This window comes from Platichthys flesus, chromosome 2 (genome assembly GCF_949316205.1).
Source record: "Platichthys flesus chromosome 2, fPlaFle2.1, whole genome shotgun sequence".
In the NCBI taxonomy this organism is placed as follows: domain Eukaryota; kingdom Metazoa; phylum Chordata; class Actinopteri; order Pleuronectiformes; family Pleuronectidae; genus Platichthys; species Platichthys flesus.
Genome location: NC_084946.1, coordinates 21,929,122 through 21,941,138, shown reverse-complemented (window position 1 = coordinate 21,941,138; position 12,017 = coordinate 21,929,122). Strand labels below are relative to the sequence as shown.

General features: G+C 45.1%; 1 protein-coding gene across 1 annotated transcript in view; it reads right to left on the bottom strand.

The window, feature by feature from the left end:
- Positions 1 to 355: 355 nt before the first annotated feature.
- Positions 356 to 12,017, bottom strand: part of LOC133969518 (cadherin-22-like) — a 66,119-nt gene continuing 54,457 nt past the window's right edge. Inside the window, exons 9-12 of the mRNA XM_062406055.1 lie at positions 11,067 to 11,184; positions 8,010 to 8,159; positions 7,542 to 7,643; positions 356 to 2,002 (exon numbers count right to left, since the gene is read on the bottom strand). Coding sequence (XP_062262039.1) covers positions 1,461 to 2,002; positions 7,542 to 7,643; positions 8,010 to 8,159; positions 11,067 to 11,184 — 912 coding nt within the window. The 3' untranslated portion in view covers positions 356 to 1,460. The remainder of the gene's footprint in view (positions 2,003 to 7,541; positions 7,644 to 8,009; positions 8,160 to 11,066; positions 11,185 to 12,017) is intronic.

Sequence of the window (12,017 nt, the reverse complement as noted above, 5' to 3'; positions counted from 1 at the left end):
ACACAAACCAGCTCCACCACTATTCATAATTCACGGGGACAATCTTCAGCAAACAAGTGGCAAACAATGGCCGGGCAGATGGATGCTCTGCTTACTTCACCCGGGTATATTTCACACACAATGAGATGTAAGTTTGTAGCGCAAAAAAATTAAATATTTATTCGTTGGAATCTTTTCTTTAATTTCCGATACATTTTTGCAAGTTAAGGTCGACATTGAACAGGTTGTGGAGAACAGGTGGATGTAGACCAGTCCATTGATCCCGGTATCAGCCTTGAACCTCTAGTTTTTTAATAAGACACAACCGATGTGCTGTCACCGGTGCCCCCCCCCCCCCCCCCCCCCCCACCCCCCACAAAAAAAAGGAAACAAAATATCAAAAGCATAACAAAACGTCTCAGGATATAAAATTAACGGAACATATTGAACAAATTCACACACAATTTCTGGAAATGAAGATTGGCTCCCTGTGGGACGAAGGCGGCCACCAGCCAATTCCAGGAAACAGTCATTTTGATTAGTCTTAAATCACTGCTGCGGGTTGTGCCTTATTGCCTTACAACTGGCTGGGAACGGGATAAGAAAAAGAAATTGTTGACACACAATTGTCTTCAGTTTTTGTGACCTTCAAACAACCCCCCCCCCCATAATAAATCACTTAAATACGGCAAAAAAGTATGTCAGGCTCAAGCGTTCAGAGTGAACTGGCTGCTCTCAGAGTTTTCTTTCAAAGCGTCCTTTTCCCTCTTTCTGTTGGCCATTTATTTTTCTCCTCTTAAATCGGTTATTTTACAAAAGCGGTCATAGAAAATAAATACAAATATTTTCCAGACTGTAATTTTGATATGACCCGGTCGCCGTCTCTGCACCGGCATTGTGTCGAGTCCTCTGCCGTGTCGTGTCTGTCGTTCTCCTCGTTTCCCCGGTGTCTTCAGCACTTCGGCAGAGTTCGGGGTCTCAGTTTTTCACGACGGCAATAATGATGTAAAATAAATAAATAAATACATACAAACAAATAAATACATAAATATTTCCTCCTTAAATAAATACTTGTTTCTCAGACAGTTTGCCTTGACGTTTTTTTTTTTTTCTTTTTCTCTCTGAATTCTGAAAACAGTCTCATAGCTTAAAATAAGGATTTTCATTTACGGTTAGGGAGAGACAAGAAGTCGTCCCTTCACACGTGACTCAATGTGGGCGTCTCTCTTTTGTTCCTCCTCTCTCAAAACATCGCCAGAGCTTTTCATGTTGAAAAAATCTCGAGTTCAAACTTTGACGCCGGGGAACTTTCTTTCAAAGAGATAAAGAAGCTGTGCTCTGTTTCAAGGAGTACACAGTGCTGGCTCTGATGATCTCCAAAGAGGGCCAGAGGGTGAGAAGAGGAGGCAGAGAAGGAGAAGAAGGAGGAAGAAGGACGAGGAGAGGGAGTTTGAATGTCTCTCTGCAGAGGAGGAGCTGTGCTAGGATCCTTCCTCCTCTGGGTTTCCCGGGGCGTAGTAGCCCGCCAGTTGCCTGAAGCGCGGCCCCCACTCGCTGAGGTAGGAGAAATCCTGCTCCGAGGTGGTGGACAGCGTGTGGATGGAGCTGAGCGACAGCGCCGGGGAACTGGAGCCCTCGAAGGCGTACGTCTGGAAGGAGTCGTACGGCGGGACCGACAGGTCAGCGTCGGCCGCCTCCACCTTCTTACGGATGTAGCCTTTGAATAGGGAGAAGTCTGCCGCCGCCGCAGCCGCCGCCGCCGCTGTTCCCTCTGCACCCCCGGTTGCTCGACTCGCCTGTATCCACTGCGGCAGTGAGCGAATGTCCGGGCCGGAGTCACAGCTCTTGGCCTCCGGGAAGTCGTAGAGGTTCCTCAGGGCGCTCATGTCGTACGCCTGAGTGTCCTGCTCCCCTCCGCCCTCGTCATTGTACTTGATGACGTTATCCCTCATGTCCTCCTCGTCCTCCGCCATCCTCTGGCCCTTCCTGTGGCGTTTCAGGGTCAGGATCAGCAGGACGAGAACTGATGGAAAAGGGACACAGAATAAGATTCAGTGAGAGATGACGACCAAGCTGCATTCCACATTAATACTAAACATGTAGAAGTTCATACAGAAAACATTGCTTTTCTCCAGCGTCGGGACATGTTGCACCATAATGTTTTCTTCTCAAAACAACACGGAGGTTGGGATTTGTCTGATGAAGCCGAACAGCAGGATGAGATAAAGGCAGGGGGAGAGACAGGTTCCTATTTAAAGGATTTTATAAACTGTCATTACAGCAAGTCATTTGAAATCTGCAGCTTTAACTCTCTGCACAGTCGACAAGGATTAAGATCTGTCAGGCTGAGTTTAAAGAGCTTCCATGCAAAATGCTACCCCTCTTCATGCTGCTAGACATACTAATTCAGAACTACCAACTTTTCTTAAAGAAAATAATTGTTCTAAATGTGCACACACACAACACACGGTGTTGGAAATGAAACGTGCACTGTGCATGATGGATTTGCACGTAATCTTCCATTTAAAAAAAATTAAATAAATCCAAATGTCATTGTAGCTTGGTTTCCCCTCTCAGGGCAAAGGCACGGCCGGGGAAGATAATATATTATTAAGTTTTACATTACCTATGCATGGACATTGATTTTTTTTCACAACACTGATTGCATTGCTCAGAAATATGATTCAAATGGCCTAATGGAGGCCAATCTGAACATCAATACTCATCCAAGTTGAATGAAACTTATTCTCTGTGGTTCCATCACCTGAGTTAAAACAGAGAAGAGACAACCACCTCCAGAAAGAGTAAAGAAAGAACCTCAGAAGAGGAAGACAATGGAGATGGATCACTGACGTGGACTAATGAGAGGGAAACAAAGGCCGCACCGAGGATGAATCAATAGGAGTTGGATTTCAGCTTTGTTTTTTTAATTACTGCCCGTGTTTCTGATAAGAGAAGTCTCACTTATAGACTTGTAGCTTCATCATCTCTCATCGGGGCTGGTAAACCTCCGAATGAATCCTGGTGGAGCTTCTCCAATGTCACCCAATGTCATTTCAGAGGCCGTTGAAAAAAAAACATATGGATGAATTCTGCACACCGGAGAAAAATGGCAACGAACAAGTTTGGTTTCATGGATAAGCAGCGATCGTCTCTTTTTGATCGAGGAAGTGATTCTCAAAGAAAAACGTGGGCATGGGGTTGATTTACAAAACATGGTGAATTTGTATCAAATAGAACCATGCATCCCGATTAGAGATAATAACTCTAATAATAAATTACCAGGTTGATACTATCGTTAAAACCGCGCAGGGACCAATTTTTACATAGATGATTATTTATTATCTGGTGTTGACTGCTGCAGCTGGTGGAACGGACCCGATTCATTTCTTTACGTCTCTATAATGGAGAACTGATCAGAATGAATGTGATGGTTTCCAGAAGATGTTAATGGCCTCCCACTTTACAATCACTTCAATTAGTGGCGTTAATTGAAATGTGCTTTTTTTTAAACCGACTGTGAGGAATCGTCCTGCATGCAGGGAAATGCCGGCTCCTGGTGATTGTAATGAAGGAGTTTCAGCGATGGAAAAAAGAGAAGGATAGAAGCCACGTAAAGAGGTGAAGAGGTGGAGCTGCTGGGCTTTGACTGGCAGCAGGATGTGTTTCTTGTGGCCAGTCAGCTGTGGACTGTGTCTCCACAGACAGACTCCCCTTTCCTTTCTCCAGCTACTCCCCTCAAAGGGATGCCAGTGAGGGGACATTTATATATAGATCATTAACCGGTAGGCACCGTGCAGCTTCTGGAACAGACGGCCTGTTGCCTAAAACAAATGCCTACAAGCCCACAGAGATATAAAGACCATCAATTACACAGGCGTCGTTTGATGCTCCGGATCCCCACCGGTAAAGTCAAACTACATCAATGTCAGGACCTCACACAGGCTGTGCACAGGAAATGTACACGTTCAAGCACGTGTATTAATATGCATGAAGAAATGGCCCGCGGACAAATGTGTTCTCACAAAGTGACCTTCAGAGTCAGGATGTGACAGTAAAACACCATATTTCACCTCCGCTATCCTTTTTCCTGCTCTTTTCTTTCTCCGGAGCAAAAAGCAACAGTTTCAAGCATATGAGGATCACAAATGATCCTGTAAATGCTCTGAAAAATAACTTCATGCAGGATCTCCGCCTGATAGCGTGCAGGCGTTCCTCTCTTACATTGTTAGCCGGGCTCCGTCGGGAGAGAGGTCTCTCTAACTGTTGTGCTTATTCTTCTCCGCCGTGAACGGTGTGAAGTAATTGCCACTGGGTCGGAGGAAACAGTCATGGTTTGTGGCGCTGCCGTTCATGCCAAAGGAGCGCTAAGACAATCACTCTTAATTCAGTCTAATGAGGAGGGTAACAGGAGGGAGAAAACTGGATGTTATGAACTCCCTCATATGTGCAGATCAGCTGTTTCTTCAGTAATCGCTGTTAAAAGGAGTCGGTGGCAGATCTGTGGGACGCAAAAGACGATCAGATAACCTCGCTGCCTCACTGATAACAGGCGGCTACCTGCTATGTGTACGGCTGCTTGAACCGTACGCCTCTGAAAAAGCTATTTAACTTGGAGATTAGCCCGCCTCAGGCAATCTCAACACAACGCCGCGCACAGATCTTACCTTTGTAGGAAGCACGTGTAGGCATGTGTGTTTAGCTGCCTCCTATACGTACAAAGCCGGTCCCCCTTGTGTACAGATGTTGCGGGGAGTGTTCCTGACAAGACGGTTAATTTACCCTTGGGCTGCGCTGGTCGCCCCCACCCAGGAGTTCATTGCAAGCAGATGGGAGGTAATTGGAACGGATGCATGCAGATGCTGCGGCGCGGTGGAATGGATTCATCACATCAGGCCTATAAACGAGCTGATGGAGGGACTGTTTGTTTGTAAGGTAATTAGGCAGAAATTTGTTTTCATTTTTCTCATCATCCAACAATTGGTGTAATAGAGGTGGTCCAGTCTCACGAGAGAGGCAGTGCGGGCCGGCTGGTTAGGCAGTCGCCGCGTGTGGTTTGTGTGTGTGTGTGTGTGTGTGTGTGTGCGAGGAGACGAGGTGCATGCAGTAATGAAGCTAAGAGAGAATGGATTGCATTGCACTGAATAGGTGAAGGCTGATTTAGTGTGTGGATGATGTGCTTAGCATTCGTGAGTGGACACGTACTGAATGTGTTAGTTTGTGTGTGTCTGTGTGTGTGTGTGGGTGTGTGTACAGGGTTAGGTAAAGGGGGGACAGGAAGCTACCGGGCAACGTGTGAGCGGAATGATGAGATTGCCCCCCCGCTCCCGTCTGTTTTTCACACCGGGCGACACCGGTGAACACACGGCTCGACCCGGCCGCCGCCTGCAGCCCTGAGATCTCACAATCAACGTGATGACTGGCAGAAGCCAAGTGCTCGGACTCAGCCTGCACTTCAGAGTGTTGATGAGGCCCGTTCGGTCCATTTCTAACCAATCAGTCACTGAGAGTGGCATGGGCTTAGCACCGATTAGAGTCCCTGGCTGTTGGAATCAACATGGCACCGTCGACCAAATGTCGGCCTGTCTGTCTCTCTGTCTGTCTGTATGTGGGATGCATCTATCAGGAGCCATCTTATCAGCTTCACACGGAACAAAGCGTTCGGTGGAATTCAGAAATGCGATATATTCAATATCAATGAAAATTCAATCAACAGCTTTTTGTTGCAGTCAGTGGGGGGGGGGGGGGCAGCGTGTTAACAAAATATAAAATGATTTCTTCTAGGTCCTTGGATAAACTGCAGCAGTGGAATCCAACCGTGGCTCAAAATTGCCACCTGATCATTTTGATAATTTGCTTATTTTCATTTCATCACATTGGACCGAGACACAGACACACGGCACAGGAGCTGATCTCTGTCACGGAAACATCACTTATAGAATCACTTCCTGTTTGTCTTCAAAGAAAATAATTGACTATACAACCTTCAATGCACATAAACCAGGTAGGATGAACACAATGTTTCCTAACCTCAATCTAGATGGTTCCTTAAAAGCTCTGCAGACAAAAACCTCCATGCAAACAATAAGAAAGTGACAGCATGTTACAGAACTAATTCTGAATTAGGCACAGGAGCATTCACACAGGCCGAGCATCAGCCTTTTTCCGAACAGACCGGTTTAGAACTGGCACCACACTAGATTCATTAATGGAATCAAAATGGCTCATGAACTCATAACAATTTTTTTTTAAAGTGTTTGGCATAAGTGTGATTCTTCTGCTTCTGTCCCCTGCACGTCCCTGCACAGGGTCGAGCTCTTAAACTTCAAATAACAGTTTTTTACTCAGGCCTCCGAGAGGATGTCATCTGTCCCAGGATACCAAAACCACCGCACACTGCAAACACTGTTTTTTTTCCTGTTTTTTTTTTTATAGCCAACAGAGGTTGCCGTTAGATTTGAACATAACATTTTGTTGAGGCTCTAAAAGCCACGATAAATATATTATGCCCGGCTTTTGAAGTTCACCACAGTGGATGGTTTGGTCAATGGAGACAGAGGTTTAACAGCCCTCATTAGCGAGCTCTCAAACAAAACACAAAGCAAAGTCAAGCCTCGCTAACTGCTGCCTCCTGTCACGTCGTCCATCATTCACTGCCTGCGCGCTGTAAAAATGTGTAGAGGCAGGAGCGGGGGAGACAAAACAACATGACAGCCATGTCGTTCCTCGCTGTCACCGACGAGTGGGATGCAGAGATGTGCAGTACGGGGGGGGGGGGGGAGAGGGAGAAGCCAACTCATAAAATTTTCAGATATGACAATACCAAACCTCTTCAGTCCCTGAGAGGGTGAGCATGTGCGTGCGTGTGTGTGTCATGTGCATGTGTATGCCTGTGTATATATATATATATATATAAATAAATAAAAATATATCAAAGAATGTCTGGAAAGCATTTCTTACTTAAAGCCCTACTGTTCCAGGGGGATACAACTGCTGAGGCAGCTCTTTCGCCTGTTTGCTCCCCCCCCCCCCCCCCCCCCCCCCCCACACACTCTACTCCCATTCATTCCATCTGTGTTCGGAGGATCAAAGTCGTCTCGGTATCATTCATACACCCAGACATCGTGTTTGCCCGGCTCCTCAAACGAAAGCGTTTCTTATAACTGAAGCAAACAAAATATCAAACGTGAGGAGCCACTCGTGGAAGAGAGATGAAAAATTGATTGTTTTTTATTTATGTCATTCGTCTTAGTTTTCTTTTCTGCCAGTGCAATGCGCAAATTTCATCCATGAAATATAGATAGCTTCTAAATCTGGTCAATCCATTAAAAGACACATGTTCTCCTGCATGAATTTATGAGCAGAAGACATGAAGTCATCATACACAGTCCTCTCCCTCAGACAGGCCTCTTTTACTGGAACCTCTCACTGGTGCTCCTGCTGGACCTGCTCGAGTAGTTGACCCCAGAAAAAGCTATTCTTATCAATTGTGGTCATCCATCCATCAATCCATCCATCCATCCATCCATATGTACTATACATGAGTACATCCGTGTGCTTACCTATGAGGATGAGCATGCAGACCAGCAGTGCTATAAGCGCCCCAGGGCTGAGAGCAGCACTCATTACATAGGCTGTGGCATTGCAGGACTGGATGGCTCCCTCTGTGTTGACAGAAAAAAAAACACAGTATATATTTCTGAACATATTCAACACAGGTTCTGAATCTTGATTACTGGAAAAGGATTAATCACAGTTTTATCAAGAGAGAGGAAAATAACTGCGTGTTATCATGCATGCACTATTATCTCCATCCAGACGAATTTCACTCAAAGGCCATTCGTCTGCAGATTTACGGCCGTGTGATATTTTATTTTCCCGCAAACATGAGCTGATAAGAACTGTTTGCTGACCAAAACAATGTCATGTAGATGACCTTTCTTCCGCTGTGCTGCTGCTGCTGCCGCTGCAGAAAGGTGACAGTGATGATAATGTTAGTAATGGTGCAGCTCCCACAGTCTCGCTCTCACCAGTGTCGCAGCCGCAGACGTGGATGGTCAGGGTGCCCGTGGAGCTCAGGGAGGGCGGCCCGCTGTCCACCACCAGGATGGGCAGGAAGTACACATTCTGCTCGTGGCGGTTGAAGCCCGACCGCTGGGTCCGGATGCCTGCTGTGTTGTCTGGGGGGGGGGGGGCGGGAGTGCATTGGGGTCGGGGGAAGGATCAGAGACAAGGTACAGCAGAGGATTGCACATGAGTGATTCAGTGTTTGAAGAACAAAACCTTTTCGTCTGCTCGCTGATGTGTTTTTTTTCTTTTAGCTCGCTGCTTTAAAATTTATGATCTCAATCCAGTGAGTGCTTTTATGACCCTGGTTGTTTTTTTTTTTACTCCCCTCAACTCCAGACTGTACTTACTGATCGAAGAGATTTAAAAAAAAAAAGAAAAAACAGTTCATCGTTACTAAGATATCAAGGCCAATCATACTTTTCAGAAATGTAAGATGTTTGACATTTGATTCAAGAGCAACAATGAAAACAACTTCAAGAAAATGATCGAGAGCCGGAGAACAAACACTGACTAAATCGTTTTTCAAACAGCCACAGTTCACGGACTCCACAAGGAGGGGCCGTCGAGTCAACCCGGGGTTAAATGACTTCACTGTGAGAAGCATCCGGGCAGTTCATTTCATCTAGCAAGCATAAAAATAAAAAAAAATAAACGGGGGGAAAATGAGTGAGCCACTGTTTGAAATTAAACTTCTCTGCCAGAGACATAGATAAATGTTACGTGGAATCCAGGAGGAGGCTTTGACAAATAGAGTGGGAGCCGCTTTGTGGGTAGAGTTGCATCGAGGATACCGAGCAATCCATCTCCAGAACATATATCACCATTATCCACGTCGGCCCCTGAGCTCCTCTGGCACATGTAGAACAATCTTCATATTACCGTTTATGTGCGGGAAAGTTACACCGCTGACTTTGTCATTTGGACTTTTACACAGCGTTCTCTTCCAGGGCTGAACACACGCAGCAGTGGCATCTGGTGCAGTCTCCAATCAAAACCTTCAATAGCCATATTTCACATAGATATGTCAAGTAAATTTCTATAAAATATCACGTTACATTGCTTTTTTTTAAGCAGGGAGTTTAGGGACGTGAGCACAGGTAGCGTTTCGAAAAACATAGGTGGAAAAAGAATGGCTGTGTCAAGGCTTAGAGACAGAACACGATGTGAGGCCATGATAAGGAAAAGAAGAAGTGACAGATTGAAAGTGACGGGTTGACAAATGTGTCCATGAAAAGAGACACCGGAGTGGAAAAAAGAGGGCGGGAGGATGAAAAAGTCTGTGTGGGGTTCGGTGTCTTTCAAAAATAAATCTATAAAACAGGATCAGAAATAGTGTTTGTCCTGGTATATAAGGTATATTAAAGAATACATATATGTTGTTTTACAACTGTGTGTGAATGAGTCTCTGAGGACATTTAGGTCATTACACGCTAATTCAATCCGTTTGATGTTTAGACTTGGTTTTAACGTTCATATTTTACTATTTTAGGTTCGGCACTACTATATAGAGTTTCCTCAATATGTGGTTGAGGAGAGCAACTGAAATGCTATTGCATATAAATGCACATCAACACACATCACATAACTGGCTGAAGTGGAAAAAGATCATGCTGTTTGTGCATGTGCACATTATATACGTCGTTTGTGCGTTTGCTCTTTGTGTGAAGGGGAGAAAGAAAAAATAAGCAGCGTGTTTACTTTAAATAGAATAGTGTTTATCCGTTATACAAGGCTTGGGTTGTTCTTTCATCCCTTCACGTGCATGTGAGCGTCACGACTTCAGCAGAAAACGCCGCAGCCTCCGCACTGTGACATTTCCCAAGCTCAGGCTGCTCCCCTGACATTTTTCTGGTGTCAGATCAATCTTGATTTAACCAGATGTCACATTCACTTAGGTACACACTGCTAAACGTGGGATCTGCAAGCATGTTTGCAGAAACAGACGAGCATGGAACAAAAAAAAAAAACCCTGACAAAGCCGAGTCATCACAGGGGAAAAGTGATTTTAATGTTTTCCTACGCTGTGCAGACAACTGACATAAAGCTGTGTGTGTTTTCACCGAATAACATTTTGAGGACACTTCAGAAAATTACATAAGCAGTTGACACCGTGTTTAAGAGGAATCGAGAGAAACTTGTGTGTAGTGCTTTGTAATTTATTTCAAGGATAATGACATTCAGATCAAATCCCCCTACTGTGTGGAAACAATGCTCGGTGAAGCGTTTAACCTCACATACCGAGGCAAACTTATAACAAGAACAACTGTCAAAATTGTCTTGTCTGCAAGTACCGAGTTTCACACATGCAGGGGCATGTGATCAGATGAAGCAGTGTCAGTCTGCTGGCAGCACCAGAACAGGTGGTGTTTTATACGAAATTAAATAATTTAAAAAATCCGCCTGATAACGAGGTGACCTCTAAATCGCAGACTCTGAAAAGTCTCCTGAAATTGTCTAAAAAAGCTTCCCACAGTGTTCTCTATGATGTGTTCCGTGTTAAAATGTCAAGCAGCTGGCGCCTGAGTGAGGAAACTGAGACGTTGGAATTACAAGTGAGTTTTCAGACAGTGCGTTTTTGAAGTCTTGGAAGCAGAAGTCTTTTAAACTAACTCAACGCTGCCTTAAGGTCTACGTTGGCAGAACCACCTCCAGCACTTCACCAGACTCTCAGACTGCCACTCACTGGGGGGAATGCAGAAATCCCTTTAAACTCTTCTGTCTCGACCAGCTTTATCGTGATCTCCAACAGTGGAGTCAGGGAAAAAGTGTTGCTGTAGTCGCGCACATTTAAAAATTAGCATTCACTCGTGTACTAATGAAAACGTGAGAATGGAACCGGACAAGGAGAGGATTCTGAGACCGAATGAATAATCCAGAAAGGGTGGGACGGACAAGACGTCCACTGTACCACACTGGGCTGGAATTCCATATATACATGTTATTATTATACATTATATTGTGCCGATAACGCCGCGGGCTTCTCAAATATCTACCTACACCCAGATATGGCCTCTCACCTTTAACATCCCACAGGGTGAAGTGTCGATTGCTGGCAGCCTCGGGCGCCAGGGTGAAGAAGAAGCGATGTCCGGCCTGTGGCTCGTCTCTATCCGTCACACTGATGGTGTGAATTAGCTAAAGACAGAGGGGCGACCAGAGTGGAAAAGGACAGACAAGGACAAGGACAAGAAGAAGAAGAAGAAGAAGAAGAAAAACACAGGTTAGATTTTCCATCAGATCCACTCAACAGGGAACAAGGAAATGAATACGAAGAGCACTCAAACTTTACATTTCAAATGCCTCTCTCATGAGGGGGGGGGAGTGAGGTGGAGTGAATGTGCTTGGATGCAGAAGACACAGAAGGTTTTCCCATGAAAGTGCAGTTCAAAGGCTGGCACAGTCTCAAAGAGGTAAAACGTCTTTGTCCAGGAAGTTGACACAGTGATACAAAAATGTCTTGATGTTAGAAATACAAAACCGTTATAAAGTACCTTCCTGAAAAGCCTCTTTTTGAACCCAGGAGGACGGAGATAGTGAGTGAGGCTGCGAGGGAGCAGAGGGAAAATGCTAATGTTCCGGGGGAACAGAAGACACCGGCACTCGGCGAGGGTGTCGTCCTCCTATCTAATGCAATAGTAGTAATCCACATTCACAGATAAAACTCAAAAAAGATCCAATTTCCAGAACTTTGTGTGGACACAATAAGGGGAGATAGGATTCAGAGGGAGCTGAACAGCTTCTAACAGTCCCCGGAGATCCTTTCACCCAAACACAGGCCTCTCAGTGACGATTCATCCTCCACTCGTCCCGTTACTGCGCAGCCGGCATCAAACCACCGACTGATAAATGATATTTTCACTCCGCAGCCTTCGTCCGCATTTTACTTATTATTTAGATCTTTCCTCACCTTCGTTTACTGCACACGCTCATGAAAAAGAAGCAAATATTGACTCCTGATAAAAATAAAC